Genomic DNA, 16,924 nt, shown 5'->3' with positions numbered 1-16,924 from the left:
TTGTGACAGAAACACAGAAAGCTTTCAAAACAGAGATTATTTTCAACACTTGCCCTGTTTTTTTGCTGATCTGACGTCTATTTCCATGGAAACCACATCCAGCCGCCGAGCTGCGAGAGTTGGGAGAGGCTTCTTGCCGGAGTGGCTCGCTGGGCATGGGAAGAGCCATTTTCCAGCCTTTTTTTTTGTGTTTTGAAAGGATTTCAGATGCAAAATTGTTTGTCTTCTTGGCCTTTCAGGATCTGGTCTGGAACAGGATCCCAGCGGGACACGCATCGCTATCACACCCCCCCCCACCACGTTGCTCACTGAAACATCTTGAGGGCTTGGATTAAATCACTTCAAATGGTGCTGGAAGACAAAGCAGCCCAGAGACCACGCCACCAGGCTGTGTTTTACTTTCTCATTTATTAATTATCACCCGTGTAGATCAACAGTGGGCTGGATGCTTTAATATTAATGCTTTTTAGTAAAAGCAAGGAGCTTATCCTGGGATGATCTCGGGGTTTCTCAGAGGAAACAAGGCTTCCTGGGCTCGGGGCTCTTTGTTTGGTACCTGCGTGCCTGCCTTTGGTCTGTCCTCAGCCCCTGGAGAGATGATGATGATGAAACATCACTTACAGCTTTTGAAGAAGGGATGCAGGCTGAGATAAAGCTACGAGTCGTGCGGGGTCTGCGCTCAGTGCTTTCCATCTTATTTCCTGAGCTTCTCAGGAAAAAAAGGAAGGGATGGGGGGAGGAAGGGACAGGAATGTAACTTACCTTATTTTTTTTATATTGGCTTTAAAGCCAAACCCATTAATTTCAGACAAGAACTCTCCTGTGTAAGAGGCAACAGGGTTTATTGCCCTGAGCTGGGAATCAGATGTGGGATCCGCTCTCGGCTCTGACATTTTCCATGCCGTGTCACTTAGATTGAGACTCTTTAGCAACCACTTTACGGCACCTGCCACAACTCGTTTCAACTTAACCCAAAATCTTGGAGCATTATTGTGATACAAAGAGAAATAACAGCTCTCAGCAGCTGTAGAGGCACAGAGACAATCTCAGTTTTGGCCTCATTGCAAGAGTGGTTTTATTTTTGGAACGTTTCATAAAACTCACTTGTTTATGTGCAATTTATTTTCGTCTGATCTCAAGGAGAATGGAGAATATGAAAAGCTTTATTTAATTTGCATTTGATTTGTGTTTATCAACACATTTACTGGGTTTCTAAACAGGCTTTTCTTTCATCTAGCGGCATACGGCTACGGTCATTTTTGTCTCCTGGATTCCTCATCACCAACAAAAGCTTCTTCCTATAATCCCAGTTTTTCCAAAATAAAGGAGCAAGCAGCAGGACAAGAGATTTCCTCCAACGTGGAGGAAACCCAAACCAGGGTTTGAGAAGGAAGATCCCATTTCAAACCCAATTCTACCCACCACATCCAGATGAATTTGTGCATCTTGAGGAATACAAAGGACCTGCAGAACCTGCAGGAGATATTTCCAGAGTAGAAAGGGTCAAAGGCTTTATAAACCAAAAGAGCAGAGATTTTAAGCTGAAAGAAGGGAGATTGAGATGAGATCTTGGGGAGAAATGTTTTCCTGCGAGGGTGAGGAGGTCCTGCTCCAGGTTGCCCAGAGCAGTGGTGGCTGCCCCATCCCTGGAGGGGTTCAAGGCCAGGCTGGATGGGGCTTGGAGCCCCTGATCCAGTGGGAGGTGTCCCTGCCCAGGGCAGGGGTGGAACTGGATGGGCTTTGAGGCCCCTTCCAACCCAACCCATTCCATGATTCTATGAAATGAGGAATGAGACCTGTTCTCGGGGTCGGTGTCTGTGATACATCCAAGCCAGTGATAACTGCACCCACTTAAAATTGTTGCCCTGGGGCAGCTCACAGGCACTGGTTGTTCAAGGGGTCTCATCCTCAGCACAGACAAAACACGAGCCCTTCGGCTGCATTCAACCGCCTCTGCTGCCGGTGAGACAGAGAAGTCAAGGTCTCACCAGCAGGACTCCTTGTACATGTGAATTTAGGACGTGACGTGATCTGATTTAGCATAAAGATGAAAGCGTCTCCTCTGATGTGCTTATCAAAACATCCCACAAAGAGACTGACACAACTGGGTGACAACTCAGCCCACGGCAGCACTTTTAACTTGCAAAAATATTTAATCTCCAATAAGGAAATGTTCTTTCCGAGTATTAAATTGCCACCCTTAAGCACCCATGATGGATGGACTGACAGCTGATTTCTTAATCAGAGAATGTTTTAAAGCACCTTGGTAATTAATATTTGCAAGTATTTGCTGAGACTGGTGACATTAGCGGAGTTCATAGAATTATGGGATGGTTTGGGTTGGAAGGGACCTCAAAGCCCATCCAGTTCCACCCCTGCCATGGGCAGGGACACCTCCCACTGGATCAGGAGCTCCAAGCCCCATCCAACCTGGCCTTGAACCCCTCCAGGGATGGGGCAGCCACCCCTGCTTGGAGCAACCTAGGCCAGGGCCAACCCACTGGATCAGGTTGCTTAAAAGGATCAGGTTGCTCAAATTCACTCAAACTCACTTCATTCCTCCATAAACCGAGAAAAGTAAAAGCACTCACCACAGATGGTGATTGTGCCTGCAGTGAGAGAGATGAAAATAGAAATCAATTGCTTTGCTATTGGGGCAATATTAACCCTTGGATCCACGGTCGTCTCCGCGAATGCAACCACAGGACCGCACTGCGTGATATCCAAACACTATGGTGATGAGGGCTGAGAAGGCTCTAGAGCAGAAAAATAACATAAGCTTCTAATGAACCAAAGACAAAGCCCCACGAGCCCTCTGCTCTCCTTGCAAACAACGCTCCAGCACACTGAGATGGGGACAAAGCCTAAAATAACAGTGGTGCCTGCGGTGCCCACACATGACCAGCTTCACCCTGGCTGCACCCAGGACGTTGAACGAGGTGTGGTCTTTCTCCTAAATGTTGTGCTCTGCCTTTGATTCACCCTGGCCAAAGGGATAGCAGAATTCCCTTCCCAGCTGGCTGGGAGGTCTCCTGACGTGCTTTTCATTCTTTGCTTCCTAAGAAAATCATATAAATCATATAAATCATATAAATCATATAAATCATATAAATCATCAAACTCCTATCTCTGACCAATCTTCTCTCCCAGCCTTTGGCTTTGTGAGCCAGCCTCCACCCCTCTGATAAATATGGATAAGAGCTCAGTGACACGAATTCCACAAGTTTCTTGAAAACAGATGGCTGGGGAGAGGCAAGAGCGAGGAAGAGACTTCAGCAACCAGCCCAACTATTATTAGAGACCAGAGAGAGGAGAGCTGTCACAGGCGCTCCCAACAGTGGGTACAGTTACAGAGCAGGTTGGTTTATTCGCAGCACCAGCAGATCCTACGAGACACTAATGTGCAGTTGTGCTCTCCTGGGAGCTACCTGCCAAATATAGAATCATAGAATCATAGAATCATAGAATCATAGAATCATAGAAGAACCAGGTTGGAAGAGACTCACCGGATCATCAAGTTAAACCATTCCTATCAAAAGGACAAATATATGAAATCATAGAATTGTATAATCACTAGGTTGGAAAAGACCTTTGAGATCATCAAGCCCAACCATTCCTGTCCACTACTAAACCATAACTATAAGCACTTCATCTACCCATCTTTTAAGTACCCCCAGGGATGGGGAGACAACCACCTCCCTGAGCAGCCCCTTCCAATGCCTGAAAACCCTTTCGGTGAAGAATTTTTTCTTAATGTCCAATCTGAACCTCCCCTGGTGCAACTTGAGGCCAGGAAAGCCGGGCTGGCTATCTCCTTGCATTGCTTTCCCCACTCCTTGCTCCCAACCGAGCTGCAGCCTCGACCCATTTCACTACATCCACGCTTCTTTTCCCTTTCTGCTCCCAACCAGAGCCCACAAATTTGCATTTCCCATATGGAGCACCAAGAGCTTTGCTATTTGAGGAAGCCTGTAAACAACACGCTGCCGAGGGTTCTGAAATAACTAGGCTGCATCACCCAGCGCTAGCGAGTGGCTGGGAGAGAAGCATGAAGAAAGGCTTTATGGGGTGGTTTTTTGGAGTGTGAGCCAACAGGAGATACGCTAATTAGATTTTGAGAGTGTCGGAGTCAGCCATTTCAGCTGGGAGAGAGCAAAGAAGCCAGCGTGGTTTTGACAGCCACATGGAATAGCAATGCAGAAGGAATCCATCAAATATTCAACAGCCGTAGAAGATTCCAGCAAAGGTGTTTGCTTTGGCTCTTTGAAAATAAAGTGAAGGGGGAAAGAAAAGCTGGGTAGAGCACTAATTATTCCCCAGCTCCTAATTAGATCCTTGAATTTAAAATATGGATTCAGCTCTATCGGCAGCTCAGCGAGCCTATTGTGCTATTAATACTTCCCCGGCGCGATATAGTTAAAAATACTCCCACCCTTTCAAGACAAAATGTAGCTTGGAAGTGTCACGATGGGAGGAGTTGAGGGATGGAAATCCTCTTAAAGGAAAACGACTTCCCCGATGTCAAATAAACAATATGAATGAGCTTGTAGCAGCCCCCAGACTGAGCCTGTTCCCACTAAGAGCAAATTTGGGAACAATGCTCAACTGAGCGGGGTTTATTTGTCTTTCACGGAGCTGTGCTGCTCGGGTGCAGGCACATTTGCTGTTTTCAAGCACCTGGTTTCCTTCAGACAGACAGCACAAGGTCGAATTGTGATCAAAAAGCAGGATTTTGGAGTGTTCCCCGCTCCTCGCATCCAACCCCACGCTCAGGTAACGCAGGAGAACCTGGGGCAACAGCCACAGCTCTTTATCCCGTGGTGATATCTACGGACAAGGGCTGACACCAGGGGTGGAATAAAATATGCCTCTTCCCACAGGATTTGTAAGCCAAGGAAACACGTTTGTGAGCATTTTAATGGCACTTTTTGACTTCAGTTGGACGAGGAGATCCATGTCTATGGATCCTCTCAGAATAAGCAGTTCTCCTCCCATCTCCACCTACAATTCTGCATCAAAATGGGTTAATTCCTGCTCCATCCCACTCCTCGCGCTCAGAAACACCAGCATGAAAACAATACCTGCAGTTAACATTTGCTCAGTGCCGTTTGATCCCTTTCCCCCCACTCATTTGAGTTCAAAATAGATCGATCTATATATTAAAAGAAAAAAAAAGACCAGACACATCCACTGCAGCTGGGAGAAGAGGTGAACAAAGCCGGCCTTTCTGGGGGAAAAACACAGCTCTGTCTTTTATGCAATAAACCAGGAAACTGCTGCCCTCCGCTAAAATCAGTGCCCGGAGAGACACGCTGAGGTTGCGATTGCCAACGCAAGTGCTTCATTTTAATTAAAAGATACAAAAAACCACGCACATCCCCCCCACAACCCAGGGTTTGGGTGGTGAACATCGTTAGAGAGCTGCAATCAACGCAAGGAGGTGAAGGCATCTTGAAGGTCGTGGGTTGGGGGGCTCCGGTGCTGCCGTGGCACATGGGGAGGGGGGGGACCGACAGTCTCAGCACCTCCTGCACCCTGATCTGGGGTAAGACCGAAGCCAAAGAGTTTAAAAAGGAGCACGTGGGATATTTAACAGGCTGCCCAGGGAGGGGGTTGAGTCGCCTTCCCTGGAGGGGTTTAAGGGACGGGTGGATGAGGTGCTGAGGGACATGGGTTAGTGATTGATGGGAATGGTTGGACTCGACGATCTGGTGGGTCTCTTTCAACGTGGTGATTCTATGATTCTATGATATTTGGGATCCCTGCCTCATGTAGATTTCCCTCTCCCCAGCTACTACACTTGGGTGCAAAGCACGAGCCAGCATCCCTAGGGATGGGTTCAGCCTGTCCCTCCTAAATTAGGAGAACCTTGATATTAACAAAACCCAATCCTTCATATCCATTTCAAGGGCTTTTTTGGCTTAGCTTGAAACTAGAGAAACCTCACACAGCCTTCTTTTTATCTTCCAGTCCCTATATTTCCATTCTCAGTCAGTCTTCCCCCTTTTTATTCAGGAATCTTCTCTAGGATCAGCAAGAACCTACTCCAGCCTGGTCCTGCCCCGTAAGCCAGCACGGGAGGAACTGGTGCTTGGGAAGATGACAAAGTTGAGCTGAATCCCTCATGACTGCGAGCATCCAGGGTTTTCAGCTCAAGGCAGCCTGGAAGCCGTTGCATTAGATAAAAACAACTCCCTTTGGAGATGAAGAAACTCCATTTGGAACTTCACCCAGAGCAAAGTTTTGATTTGCCAGCAGGAAAATCGACATAAAACCGAGCATATACTCACCAGTCAAAGGAATCTAAGGAGCTCTGCTCCAGAGGGAGCTGCCCAGGCTGGGGCTGGGAGCGGGGTCAGCCCTGCACCTGCATCCGTGCTGCTCTTCAAGGCTGGTACCAAGCTCCTCTGCTGGAGCTCGTGTGGTTCTTGCTGCATACGCTGGGCTCGGCGTGAGGGCCGTGGACCTTTATGCGCTGTTGTGAATCCAGGCCTTCTTATTTTCCTTAAAAATACAAGTAGGAGAAAAAAAAAAACCAACCCTACGACACTAAGCGTTACGGTTAATTACAAGGAGGATTTAACACATGTTTCAATTTGCATTAATTAAATCAACAGGGAAGCTTCAATTGAGGAAGCGAGGGTTTTTCTAAGCGGCAGCAAATGCTGGAGCTGGCAACCGCAGTTTGCTGCGTGCATGGGATGGAGAGGGATCCACCAGCTGGAAGGGGCTTCTCAGGAGGGAGGGAGCCACAGGCAGGACCAGCTGTGGCTGGGGAGGAGAAGACTCTCAGCTCTAAAATGCTAAAAACCTCCAAGCAAGGTCTAAGCGGACACTGTCGGATTTCAGCCCCGAGAGTGGGAAGCTTTGAAGCCGAAGCCCCAGTCGCAAGCGGAGGTTGCTCTGCGGAGATAAGCCGTGGGGACAAGGAATGCGTCCATTCACACCCCAGCCATGCTGCAAGCACAGCTGTGAGGGGAATATAAATGGGCAGCTTTTATTTATTTATTTTTAAAGGCACCGGTTTGAATATGAAAGCAGATGAGACACATTGAGAGGCTTGGCTGGGAGTGAGTCCTTCCCAGCACCTGGCACCTCGGGGCTGCAGGCAGGTGCTGTGAGTGCTGACCCTTTAGGGGAAGGAGATGGCATTTCCTTCCCATATCCATAGAATCATAGAATCACCAGGTTGGAAAAGACCCACTGGATAATTGAGTCCAACCATTCCCATCAATCACTAACCCATGTTCTCAGCACCTCATCCACCCGTCCCTTAAACCCCTCCAGGGAAGGGGACTCAACCCCCTCCCTGGGCAGCCTCTGCCACTGCCCAATCACCCTTTCTGTGAAACATTTTTTCCTAATGTCCAGCCTGAACCTCCCCTGGCGGAGCTTGAGGCCATTCCCTCTCGTCCTGTCCCCTGTCCCTTGGGAGAAGAGCCCAGCTCCCTCCTCTCCACAACCTCCTCTCAGGGAGTTGCAGAGAGCAATGAGGTCTCCCCTCAGCCTCCTCTTCTCCAGGCTAAACACCCCCAGCTCTCTCAGACGCTCCTCTTGTTCTCCAGCCCCTTCCCCAGCTTCGTTGCTCTTCTCTGGACTCGCTCCAGAGCCTCAACATCCTTCTTGTGGTGAGGGGCCCAGAACTGAACACAGGATTCGAGGAGAGGTCTCACCAGTGCCGAGTCCAGAGGGAGAAGAACCTCCCTGGCCCTGCTGGTCCATGAGAAGCTAAGTCTCTCTGTGGGTAAAACCCAGGGGATTTGCAGATCCACACCCCAGCTATTCCACATTTGAACCCAAGCTGCTGCATCGTAGGGACACATCGTCCCGGAGCTAGTGCTTGCGTGCGCTTGTGGCCGATCACACTCCAGGCTAACCCTTAGCTCCTGCTTTTTGCCAGAACCCCTTCCAGGGTGGCAACAGGCAACCTTGGAGCAGCTCTTGCCACCCCAAAGGCCCGTGGGGTCTCCCCTCCAGTCACTCTGCCCCAGCCCCAGCCCTTTTCTTTCCAACCTCTCGGGCCCAGCAAAACCATCTAAGCAAGCTGGGACATGGGGAAAACTCCTTCCTTGCGTGCCACACCAGGGATTTGTGCCGCATCTTTCATGCATGCTGCCTCCAGCCTCGAGGCTGGAGCGCGTAATGGGGATCTGGAGGAAAGCGGTGCTTGCGAGGGGAGCCTGATTGAAGAGATGGCTCCGGGCTGGATTTTAAAGCAGATGCAGTAGGAAAACACTCGGAGAGGCTCCTGCACCCCCACATCCCACAGAGAGCAGAGAAGGGCCGATAGAGGGGGAGGAAAGGGGGTGTCTGCCCTTCTTGAGTGACATCAGGGACTTTACTGAACTCTCCTCTTTCTTCTGGTGGGGTTTTCCTCCAGAAGCACAAAGAAAATTGGGAACACGGTCCTGGGTGCGGAGTCTGACTCCGGAGAGGGGAGCGGGGGATGAAAAGCCAGGCAGGAGGACATCTGCCTGCTCCCCCTCTCCCTCCCTCCTGAGGATGGGAATAAGTGGCTTTCTGTGAACAGAAGGGTTAACAAATGTCAGTAGTTTCTGCCACCCCCTTCTCCGAAAGCTTTTACATAAGAGTCCTGCAGAATTTATAGCTTCCCTCAGCTGTGCCGGAGCCACCACCAGGCTGCTCCCCTGGAACTGCCACCACAGATCCCCGGCCGTGCTAATTCAGGGAGGAAAATGGGATTTGATTTCCACACCAGTCACTGTCTCTCACGGTTCAAACGGGACCTGACGTCTCGCTCACACGACTCAGCGCATCCCTCGACCTTGAATGTCCCCCACCCACCCTCAGCCTCTCGACATCACAGCCCAGCCTGTTCCCAGGGCTGGAGGTGGTTTTTTTAGGTGTCCAACAATTAGAAATAAATATCTGGCAGCCTCGAAAGCACCGAGATCTTGCGGTCCTGTTCACGCCAGCCCTTTGTGTCACTGGAGAGCGAAGGAGACGTTGAACGATGGCCTCTCCGCCGCAGCTGTCCCCTGGGAACACCCAGGAGCATCCTCAGCCCTAGGACTCGACCTCCACTAAGAGGGGCCAGGGGCCACCAGCGAGAGGATGTGGCTGTGACGGTGACACAAACAATTCAAGCACCGCAGGAGCGAGATGGTGCTTTTCCATTCTCCTTTCTTCTCTGGGGAGAAGGGCTTTGCCGGCACCCATGTCATAGGGTGAGGAAGAGCCACCTGCAACCCCTCTCCTCCAGCCCCCAGCATCCCAGGGAAAACTGTCTCCGTGCGGCACTGGGTGCGTCGCCTGCAGCAGCTTCTCTCTGCGATGGCAGGAGGTGAAAGGCAGGGCTGCTGCCGCCTGCCCTCTTCCCAGCAGGAATGCCGTGTGGCGGCGACAGGGACAACGCAAAAGCAGATGGTGTGCCAGGAGCCCGGCTGCTCCCCGCAGCTGCCGAGGGTTGCTGCCACCTCTCCTGCCACAGTGCCAGCAAGGACCCCGGGGAGGGTCTCTGATGGGATAAATCACAGAATCACCAGGTTGGAAAAGACCCACGGGATCATCGAGTCCAACCGTTCCCATCAATCACTAACCCATGTCCCTCAGCACCTCGTCCACCCGTCCCTTAAACTCCTCCAGGGAAGGGGACTCAACCCCCTCCCTGGGCAGCCTCTGCCACTGCCCAATCACCCTTTCCATGACATTTTTTTTCCTGATGTCCAGCCTGACCCTCCCCTGGTGGAGCTTGAGGCCATTCCCTCTCGTCCTGTCCCCTGTCCCTTGGGAGAAGAGCCCAGCTCCCTCCCCTCCACAACCTCCTTTCAGGGAGTTGGAGAGAGCAATGAGGTCTCCCCTCAGCCTCCTTTCCTCCAGGCAAATCCACACAGCTCCGCTGGCTTCATCCCTGCTTTGGGACTGCTGAGGGCTGGACCCTCCTTTAAAAAGCACCCCTTGCTCAAATGTCCCTGGTGTTACCCAGGAATGTGCTGTAGGTGCTTCCAAAGTGCCTTATTCCCACGGCCACCATGTGCCAGTTTCAGCAGAGTTGCTTTTCATGCTGTAAAACCTGGCTGGGCTCTTTTCCTTCTCTCTGGATCTCTGTCCCTGGTTCACATCCTTGCACCGCTAGGGTGCTCAGGGGTACTTCCAGCCACTCCCTAGTTTCATACAATCACAGAATGGTCTGGGTTGGAAGGGACCTCAAAGCCCATCCAGTCCCACCCCTGCCACGGGCAGGGACACCTCCCACTGGATCAGGGGCTCCAAGCCCCATCCAACCTGGCCTTGAACCCCTCCAGGGATGGGGCAGCCACCACTGCTCTGGGCAACCAGGAACCAGGGCTTCCCCACCCTCACAGCAAAACATTTCTCCCCAAGATCTCATCTCAATCTCCCCTCTTTCAGCTGAAAACCTTTCCCCCTCGTTCTGTCCCTCCTGCTCTCCCTGATCAAGAGCCCCTCCCCAGCTTTCCTGGAGCCCCTTTCAGTCCTGGAAGCTGCTCTAAGGTCTCCTCAGAGCCTTCTCTTCTCCAGGCTGAACAACCCCAATTCTCAGCCTGTCCTCATACAGGAGGTGCTCCAGCCCTTGGATCATCTCCATGGCCTCCTCTGGACTCGCTCCAACAGCTCCATGTCCCTCCTGTGCTGAGGACTCCAGAACTGGACACAGGACCCCAGGTGGGTCTCACCAGAGCAGAGCAGAGGGGCAGAATCCCCTCCCTCACCCTGCTGGTCCCACTGCTTTGGGTGCAGCCCAGGATACAGTTTAAAACCATCCTCTTTCTTTTTTCCCCTCAGATTTTAGGTGTGGACTCAGCGATCTGGCCAGCTTTCCACGACAATGATCAGACTTTCATTTGCTTTGTGCTTGGAGCTCCCATCCCGTATCTCCCTGTGCTGGTTCTTTGGGTTGTGGCTGAACCACCTCCACCCCACGGCAATGTCCCCTCTGCCTGCTCCTGCCAGATGTGCCACAGCTGCAGCAGCTCCAGCCAGATGAGGGATCGATGTCCACCTACCCTCTGTGTGCAAGAAGGGTGTCACCTCAACCCCAGTGACAGCCAACTCACTCTCTGTCCCCGGGAATTTTATTCCCGCAGCCCTCGCTGCAGGCGGCGCTCAAGCAGAGAGGGCAATCCTGGCATGCTTGGTGAGCACCAGGCCACCAGACACCTCAGGAGCTCAGTCCCAGGTCCTGTTGTCCCTGTGGCTCCTCCTGCCCATGGGTGGTTGGATCCTGCACGGCTCATTTCCCTGTTCTCGGCTCCCACCAGCGACCTTGGAGCTGGCTACAGGTTGGAGCGGCAGAACGGTGCTTCTGGAACAACTGAGTCTCCGATGCCTTCAAGGAGGTTATCCCATCGATCAAACTCCTCTTCTAGGTCTGCGGAGATGGTGATGGGGTTACTACAGCAACTGTCAGCCCAGGCGTAAAGAAGGAGCAACCACCACATCCCTTTGCTTTGTACAACAGGATGGGAAGCACCAAACCCAAGGAGCTCCCGTGCCCTCCCAAGCCCCGGCCAACGTTCCCTCCACCCCGTGCCGTACTGAGATGCCTTTGCAGGAAGGCCAGAGCCGCCTGGCTGGTGATGTCCAGCCCCTTGTGGGGGTCGATGGTCCCTCTTGCACCAAGGACGCGGCCGACAAGCTTCCCGTTGAGAAAGGTGAAGTCGGTCTGGCTCTGGTGCACGGATCCCCTGGGATAGAGAAGGGATTTGCTTCAGTGGGAGCTGGGGAGAGGTCCTCACGCTGGAAGACAGCTCAGAGGGTCCCAGCGGGTGGGTGCCTGCAGCCCCTGACTCACAGGATGGTTATAATCTTCGTCTGGCTGTTCCTGGAGCTCAGCCTCTTCATTTTGGCAACATTTGCTGGCGTCTGGAACTTCTCGGTATTGATGAAGAGCACAGGCTTGGGCACCTCTGGGTACAGCACATTCTCCAGGGGGAACATCCAAGCATCAAGAGCCACTGCACATCTGCGGGATGAATGTCCTGCCTTACTTTCCCACCAGGATGAGATGTTTGTCCTTGGAGCTTCCCATGGCTCTCCTTTCCCACCGGGATGAGCCACATGTCTCCAGAGCTTCCCGTGGCTCTCCTTTCCCACCAGGATGAGCCAGGTATCTCTGGAGCTTCCCGTGGCTCTCCTTTCCCACCAGGATGAGCCACGTATCTCCGGAGCTTCCCATGGCTCTCCTTGCCCACCAGGATGAGCCATGTGTCTCCAGAGCTTCCCGTGGCTCTCCTTTCCCACCAGGATGAGCCAGGTATCTCCAGAGCTTCCCGTGGCTCTCCTTTCCCACCAGGATGAGCCACGTGTCTCCAGAGCTTCACGTGGCTCTCCTTTCCCACCAGGATGAGCCACGTATCTCCGGAGCTTCCCATGGCTCTCCTTTCCCACCAGGATGAGCCACGTATCTCTGGAGATTCCCATGGCTCTCCTTGCCCACCAGGATGAGCCATGTGTCTCCAGAGCTTCCCATGGCTCTCCTTGCCCACCAGGATGAGCCATGTGTCTCCAGAGCTTCACATGGCTCTCCTTGCCCACCAGGATGAGCCACGTGTCACCTGAAGCTGGGCTCTTTCACCAAGGCCAGCACTGCCGTCACCCCACCGAAGGAATGGCCCATGACGGCAACTTTGCTCAGATCGATGCTGTCCTGCAAAAAAAAAGAGAAGGCTGAGGAGCCTGGGCCCAAACCTTGCTGCAGAAGGTTCCTAATTAGGGAAGAAAAAAGCAAGGGAAGAAGATCAGCAAAGCCCCACGGCTCTGCCCTCTGCAAAGGAGGGTGCAAAGAGGGACCCGGATTCCCCAGCACGCATAGAGGAGAAAATGGAGAAGAGAGGCACCAAGAAGGGGAGAGGTGGAAAACTACGGCTCTGCACAGATCCTGCTTGTCCCAGGAGGGCAGATCTCACACAACGAGGACTGATCCTGCCGGCAAAGGGCACCCAGACCCCTCCATCAGCCCAGTGATCGCTCTGCCTGGTCCTCCAGCACAGACGGACCCGGGTACCTTCAGCACGGAGAGATCGAAGTCCTGGTGAAGGACGTTTGGGACAGATTTACCGCTGCCGATGTCCTTGAAGAGCCGGAGCGCTTGCACACATTCCCCCGCTCTCTGATGAACCTGGGAGTGAGAATTAACCTCCCCTGGTTAACCTACAAGTTTGGGGTGGATCCTCCCCGCAATGTCCCATCATCCCTCTAAAACCTTTCCTTCTATTTGTAATTAATTTCTCATTCACCCTCAACATTTACGTTGATGGGTTCATCTTTATGGCAAAAATAAGCCTTTGTTTGTGCATTCACAAAAACAAAAGGCTGGGAGGGGATTTAAGGCTGCCAAAAGCATTTCCAACCACTACATCTCCCAGAGAGCTTTTCCACAACAAATCTCAACTCAACGTTCTTTTAAACGAAGCAGAAATGAGCAGGGGGGAACCTAGCTCAGCAGGAAACCTTCTTGCTCCCCAGCAAGCAGCTGCTTGGGGTAATCCCAGAGAGACAAAAATCAGGGTGTGAAGCTGGTCTGGAGCCTCACCAGCCCGTGGCGCTGGGCTGGGCAGAAAGCCTGTTTCTCCCTGGGATGTGAGCAACGTTAAAGCAATTAGGAATGCAACAAAGCTCAGCTCCTGCCAGGGTCAGATGGAGCCAGACAGAGAAACCCCATGAAATAGAAGTAAACAGGTTGAACAGATATTTCACAGCTTGCAAGGAGAGAGCTCAGCCCTGGCACCACGGCTTGGGAAGGGCAGGAGATGAAGACCCCAGGGATGAAGGACCAGCTCAGCTCTCACGCCTCTCTGGTTGCCCGCACGCTGGTACCTGCTTGTTTCGGAAATAAAACTCCTTCTGCCCTTGGGGCACCTGTTGGTACGGGATCCATTCCTCTCTCCCAGCCTCCTCCGTGCAGAAATAGGTGGCGGAGGCCGAATGGTCCCTGCAGGGGCCGGAGGGCAGGCAGCCACGTCGCGGGGGCACCAGCCGCTCCCCGGGAAGATTCGGGGGGGAACAGGGCACCTACCTGTGCTCGAGAGCCACCACCGCGAAGCCCCAGGATGCCAGCTCCGAGCAGATGGAGGAATAGAGGGTCCTGCCGGGGAGAGCAGGATCAGGGCTGCGCCGGCACCCAGGACCGAGCACCCAAGACACCCACTTGGCAGCAGGGGCTCAGGAGCCCCAGCTCATCCTACCGAAAGGCTCCCAGGCCATGGGAGAAGATGATCAGAGGGTACCTGCTGCCGCAGGGCTTGAAAGGCCCGTTCCAGCTGACTGGGACTCTGCACGAGCCTGCGGGGAAGAGAAACCCCCCAGCAAAAGTGGGGAGACCCCACCGCTGCCGTAGGACCTCTCAGCTCCATCCTGCGGCATCCACCCAGCTGCCCCAGGCGATGCCAACGGGCTCGGTCACCTCAAATCCCGCTAAGGGAGCGCGTCCCTAGGGAATGGGGGACGCGGTGCCCGCCGCCCCTCACCGATGGCGATGCCCAGCAGGGGCGCGCACCAGCGCCGGCCGCGCTGGGTGAAGTCGGCCAACCCGCTGAAGTACTCGGAGCGTGGGATCCAGAGTGGCCGCTCGGCTCCCGCTCGGGGCAGGCAGGGGTAGAAGAGGCGGAGGAACAGCCCCTGGGGGACAGAGAGGAAGGGGGATGCCATGGGGACGGCACGGAGCAGCAGTGGCCGTGCCCTCGGTGAGCTCAGCTCTTGCAAACCCAGCTGGCTGCGGCCACCCCGCTGTGCAGGGAAGGGTGTCCCCGTCCCCGTCCCCATCCTGGACACCCCGTACCTGCCGCGTGTGGCCCACCATGACATCCGTGCAGCCAACGTGGTGAGGTCCCTTCGGCAGGGGCAGCGCCAGCATCTGGGTGCCCCCCATGCTGCTGTGGCCGAGACGAGCTGGAGGCGTGGGATCAGCATCCGACCCCAGCCTGGGGGACCCCGACTCCATCCCTCCTCCTTCTTCCACTCTCCCCAGGCATCCCCCCAACATCCATCCCTCACCCAGGACACCGAAGCATCATCCCTCCTCCTTCCTCCACTCCTCTCCCACTTCCCAGACCCCAGGCATCTCCCCAAAATCCATCCCTCATTCAGGGCACCTCAGCACCATCCTTCCTCCTTCTTCCACTCTCTCCCACTTCCCAGACCCCAGGCATCCCCCCAACATCCATCCCTCACCCAGGGGACCCCAGTACCATCCCTCCTCCTTCCCTCACCTCTTTCCCACTTCCCAGACCCCAAGCATCCCCCCCAGCATCTGTCCCTCACCCAGGGAACCCCAACTTGGTCCCTCCTCCTCCCTCCACTCCTCTCCCTCTTCCCACACCCCAAGCATCCCCTTAACATCCATCCCTCATCCCGGGGACCCCAACTCGGTCCCTCCTTCTTCCTCCATTCCTCTTCCACTTCCCAGACACCAAGCATCCCCCCAACATCCATACCTCACCCAGGGGACCCCAACTCGGTCCCTCCTTCTTCCTCCACTCCTCTCCCACTTCCCAGACCCCAGGTATCCCCTCAAAATCCATCCCTTACCCAGGGGACCCCAGCACCATCCTTCCTCCTTCCTCCACTCCTCTCCCACTTCCCAGACCCCAAGCATCCCCCCAGCATCCATCCCTCACCCAGGGAACCCCAACTTGGTCCCTCCTCCTCCCTCCACTCCTCTCCCACTTCCCACACCCCAGGCACCCCCCAAAATCCCTCCCTCCCTCAGGGTCAGAGGGGATGTGCGAGCAAGGGGTCCGTGTGGGGCGGTCTGAGCACCCACAGGAGCCACTGGGGACACGGGGACAGAGCCCAGCAGCCCCCAGGGCAGGGCTGCAGCTCCCAGCAGCCCCAGCACCGCGCAACCACAGCTCCCAGTATGGCACTGGCCTGGGACTACACCTCCCAGTATGCGCTGGGGGCCGCTGACTACACCTCCCAGTATCCCCAGTGAACTACAGCTCCCAGTGCTTCCCAGAGCCCTCCCTGCAGCTCCCAGTGCTCCCTCCAGCGCTCCCAGTTCCCATTGCAGCTCCCAGTGCCCCGCAGTTCACTCACAGCTCCCAGTGCCCCCAGTTCCCAGTGCCCCCCAGTTCACTCACAGCTCCCAGTAACCCCCAGTTCACTCGCAGCTCCCAGTGTCCCCCTAGCTCCCAGTGCTCCCCACAGCTCCCAGTGCCCCCCAGTTCACTCTCAGCTCCCAGTGCCCCCCACAGCTCCCAGTATCCCCCAGTTCACTCACAGCTCCCAGTGCTCCCCCGACTCCCAGTGCCCCCCAGTTCACTCTCAGCTCCTAGTGCTCCCCCAGCTCCCAGTGCCCCCATAGCTCCCAGTGCCCCCCAGTTCACTCTCAGCTCCCAGGGCTTTCCCAGCTTCCAGTGCCCCCCAGTTCCCACTGCAGCTCCCAGTGCCCCCCAGTTCACTCACAGCTCCCAGTGCTCCTCCAGCTCCCAGTGCCCCCAGTTCACTCACAGCTCCCAGCGCCCTCCAGCTCCATCCACCGCTCCAAGTGTCCCCCAGTTCCCAGTACCCCCCCATCTCCAACTCCCAGTGCCCCCACTCACCCCCCCAGCTCCCAGTGCTACCAGTGGAAAATGCAGTTCCCAGTCTCTAAGAACTCCCACTGCCCCCCCAGGACTCCTTGCGGCTCCCAGTTTCCCTCCCAGTTTCCCTTTCTGCCCTCCAGTTCCCAGCTTCCCCCACAACCCCCTCATTCCTCTCCTCCCAGTTCCCCCCAGTACTCACCAGTGAGCCGGGCCACCGCTCCCAGCAAGCACCAATGCACCCAGCACTACAGCTCCCAGTGCCACCCGTGCTCCTGGACTACAGCTCCCAGTGCCACCAGTGCAAGGTGCAGTTCCCAGTCCAACCAGTACAAAATCACATCTCCCAGTGTTCCCAGTGCAAAATCACAGCTCCCAGTGCGCTTAATGCAAAATCACAGCTCCCAGTAGCCACCAGTACA

General features: G+C 54.4%; 1 protein-coding gene across 2 annotated transcripts; it reads right to left on the bottom strand.

The window, feature by feature from the left end:
* Positions 1-801: 801 nt before the first annotated feature.
* PAFAH2 (platelet activating factor acetylhydrolase 2) lies at positions 802-14,935 on the bottom strand. 2 transcript variants are annotated; one of them, XM_069875145.1, is made up of 11 exons: positions 14,759-14,935; positions 14,448-14,598; positions 14,166-14,262; positions 13,997-14,065; positions 13,798-13,912; positions 12,986-13,099; positions 12,537-12,628; positions 11,774-11,944; positions 11,518-11,666; positions 11,210-11,350; positions 802-817 (listed from the first exon to the last, which is right to left on the bottom strand). In XM_069875145.1, exons 1-10 carry the CDS (start codon positions 14,918-14,920, stop codon positions 11,256-11,258), a joined length of 1,215 nt encoding a protein of 404 aa, XP_069731246.1. In that variant the 5' UTR covers positions 14,921-14,935; the 3' UTR covers positions 802-817; positions 11,210-11,255. The 2 variants fall into 2 exon arrangements, with proteins under 2 accessions (XP_069731246.1, XP_069731245.1); XM_069875144.1 differs by lacking the exon at positions 802-817 and having other exon boundaries at positions 11,021-11,350.
* Between the last annotated feature and the right edge of the window lie 1,989 nt (positions 14,936-16,924).

Source organism: Phaenicophaeus curvirostris, chromosome 23 (genome assembly GCF_032191515.1).
Source record: "Phaenicophaeus curvirostris isolate KB17595 chromosome 23, BPBGC_Pcur_1.0, whole genome shotgun sequence".
NCBI lineage: Eukaryota > Metazoa > Chordata > Aves > Cuculiformes > Cuculidae > Phaenicophaeus > Phaenicophaeus curvirostris.
Note: the sequence above shows the minus strand (reverse complement) of the source record. Positions and strands in the feature narration are given on the sequence as shown.

What these genes read in the sequence shown, in the direction of transcription:
- PAFAH2 (XM_069875145.1), bottom strand. Translation starts at nt 14,920, where the DNA reads ATGGAGTCGGGGTCCCCCAGGCTGGGGTCGGATGCTGATCCCACGCCT. An exon ending in TTTATTTCCGAAACAAGCAG is followed by an intron (nt 13,100 to 13,797) that starts GTACCAGCGTGC and finishes TCTCACTCCCAG; the next exon opens with GTTCATCAGAGAGCGGGGGA. An exon ending in ACGAAGATTATAACCATCCT is followed by an intron (nt 11,667 to 11,773) that starts GTGAGTCAGGGG and finishes TCTCTATCCCAG; the next exon opens with GGGATCCGTGCACCAGAGCC.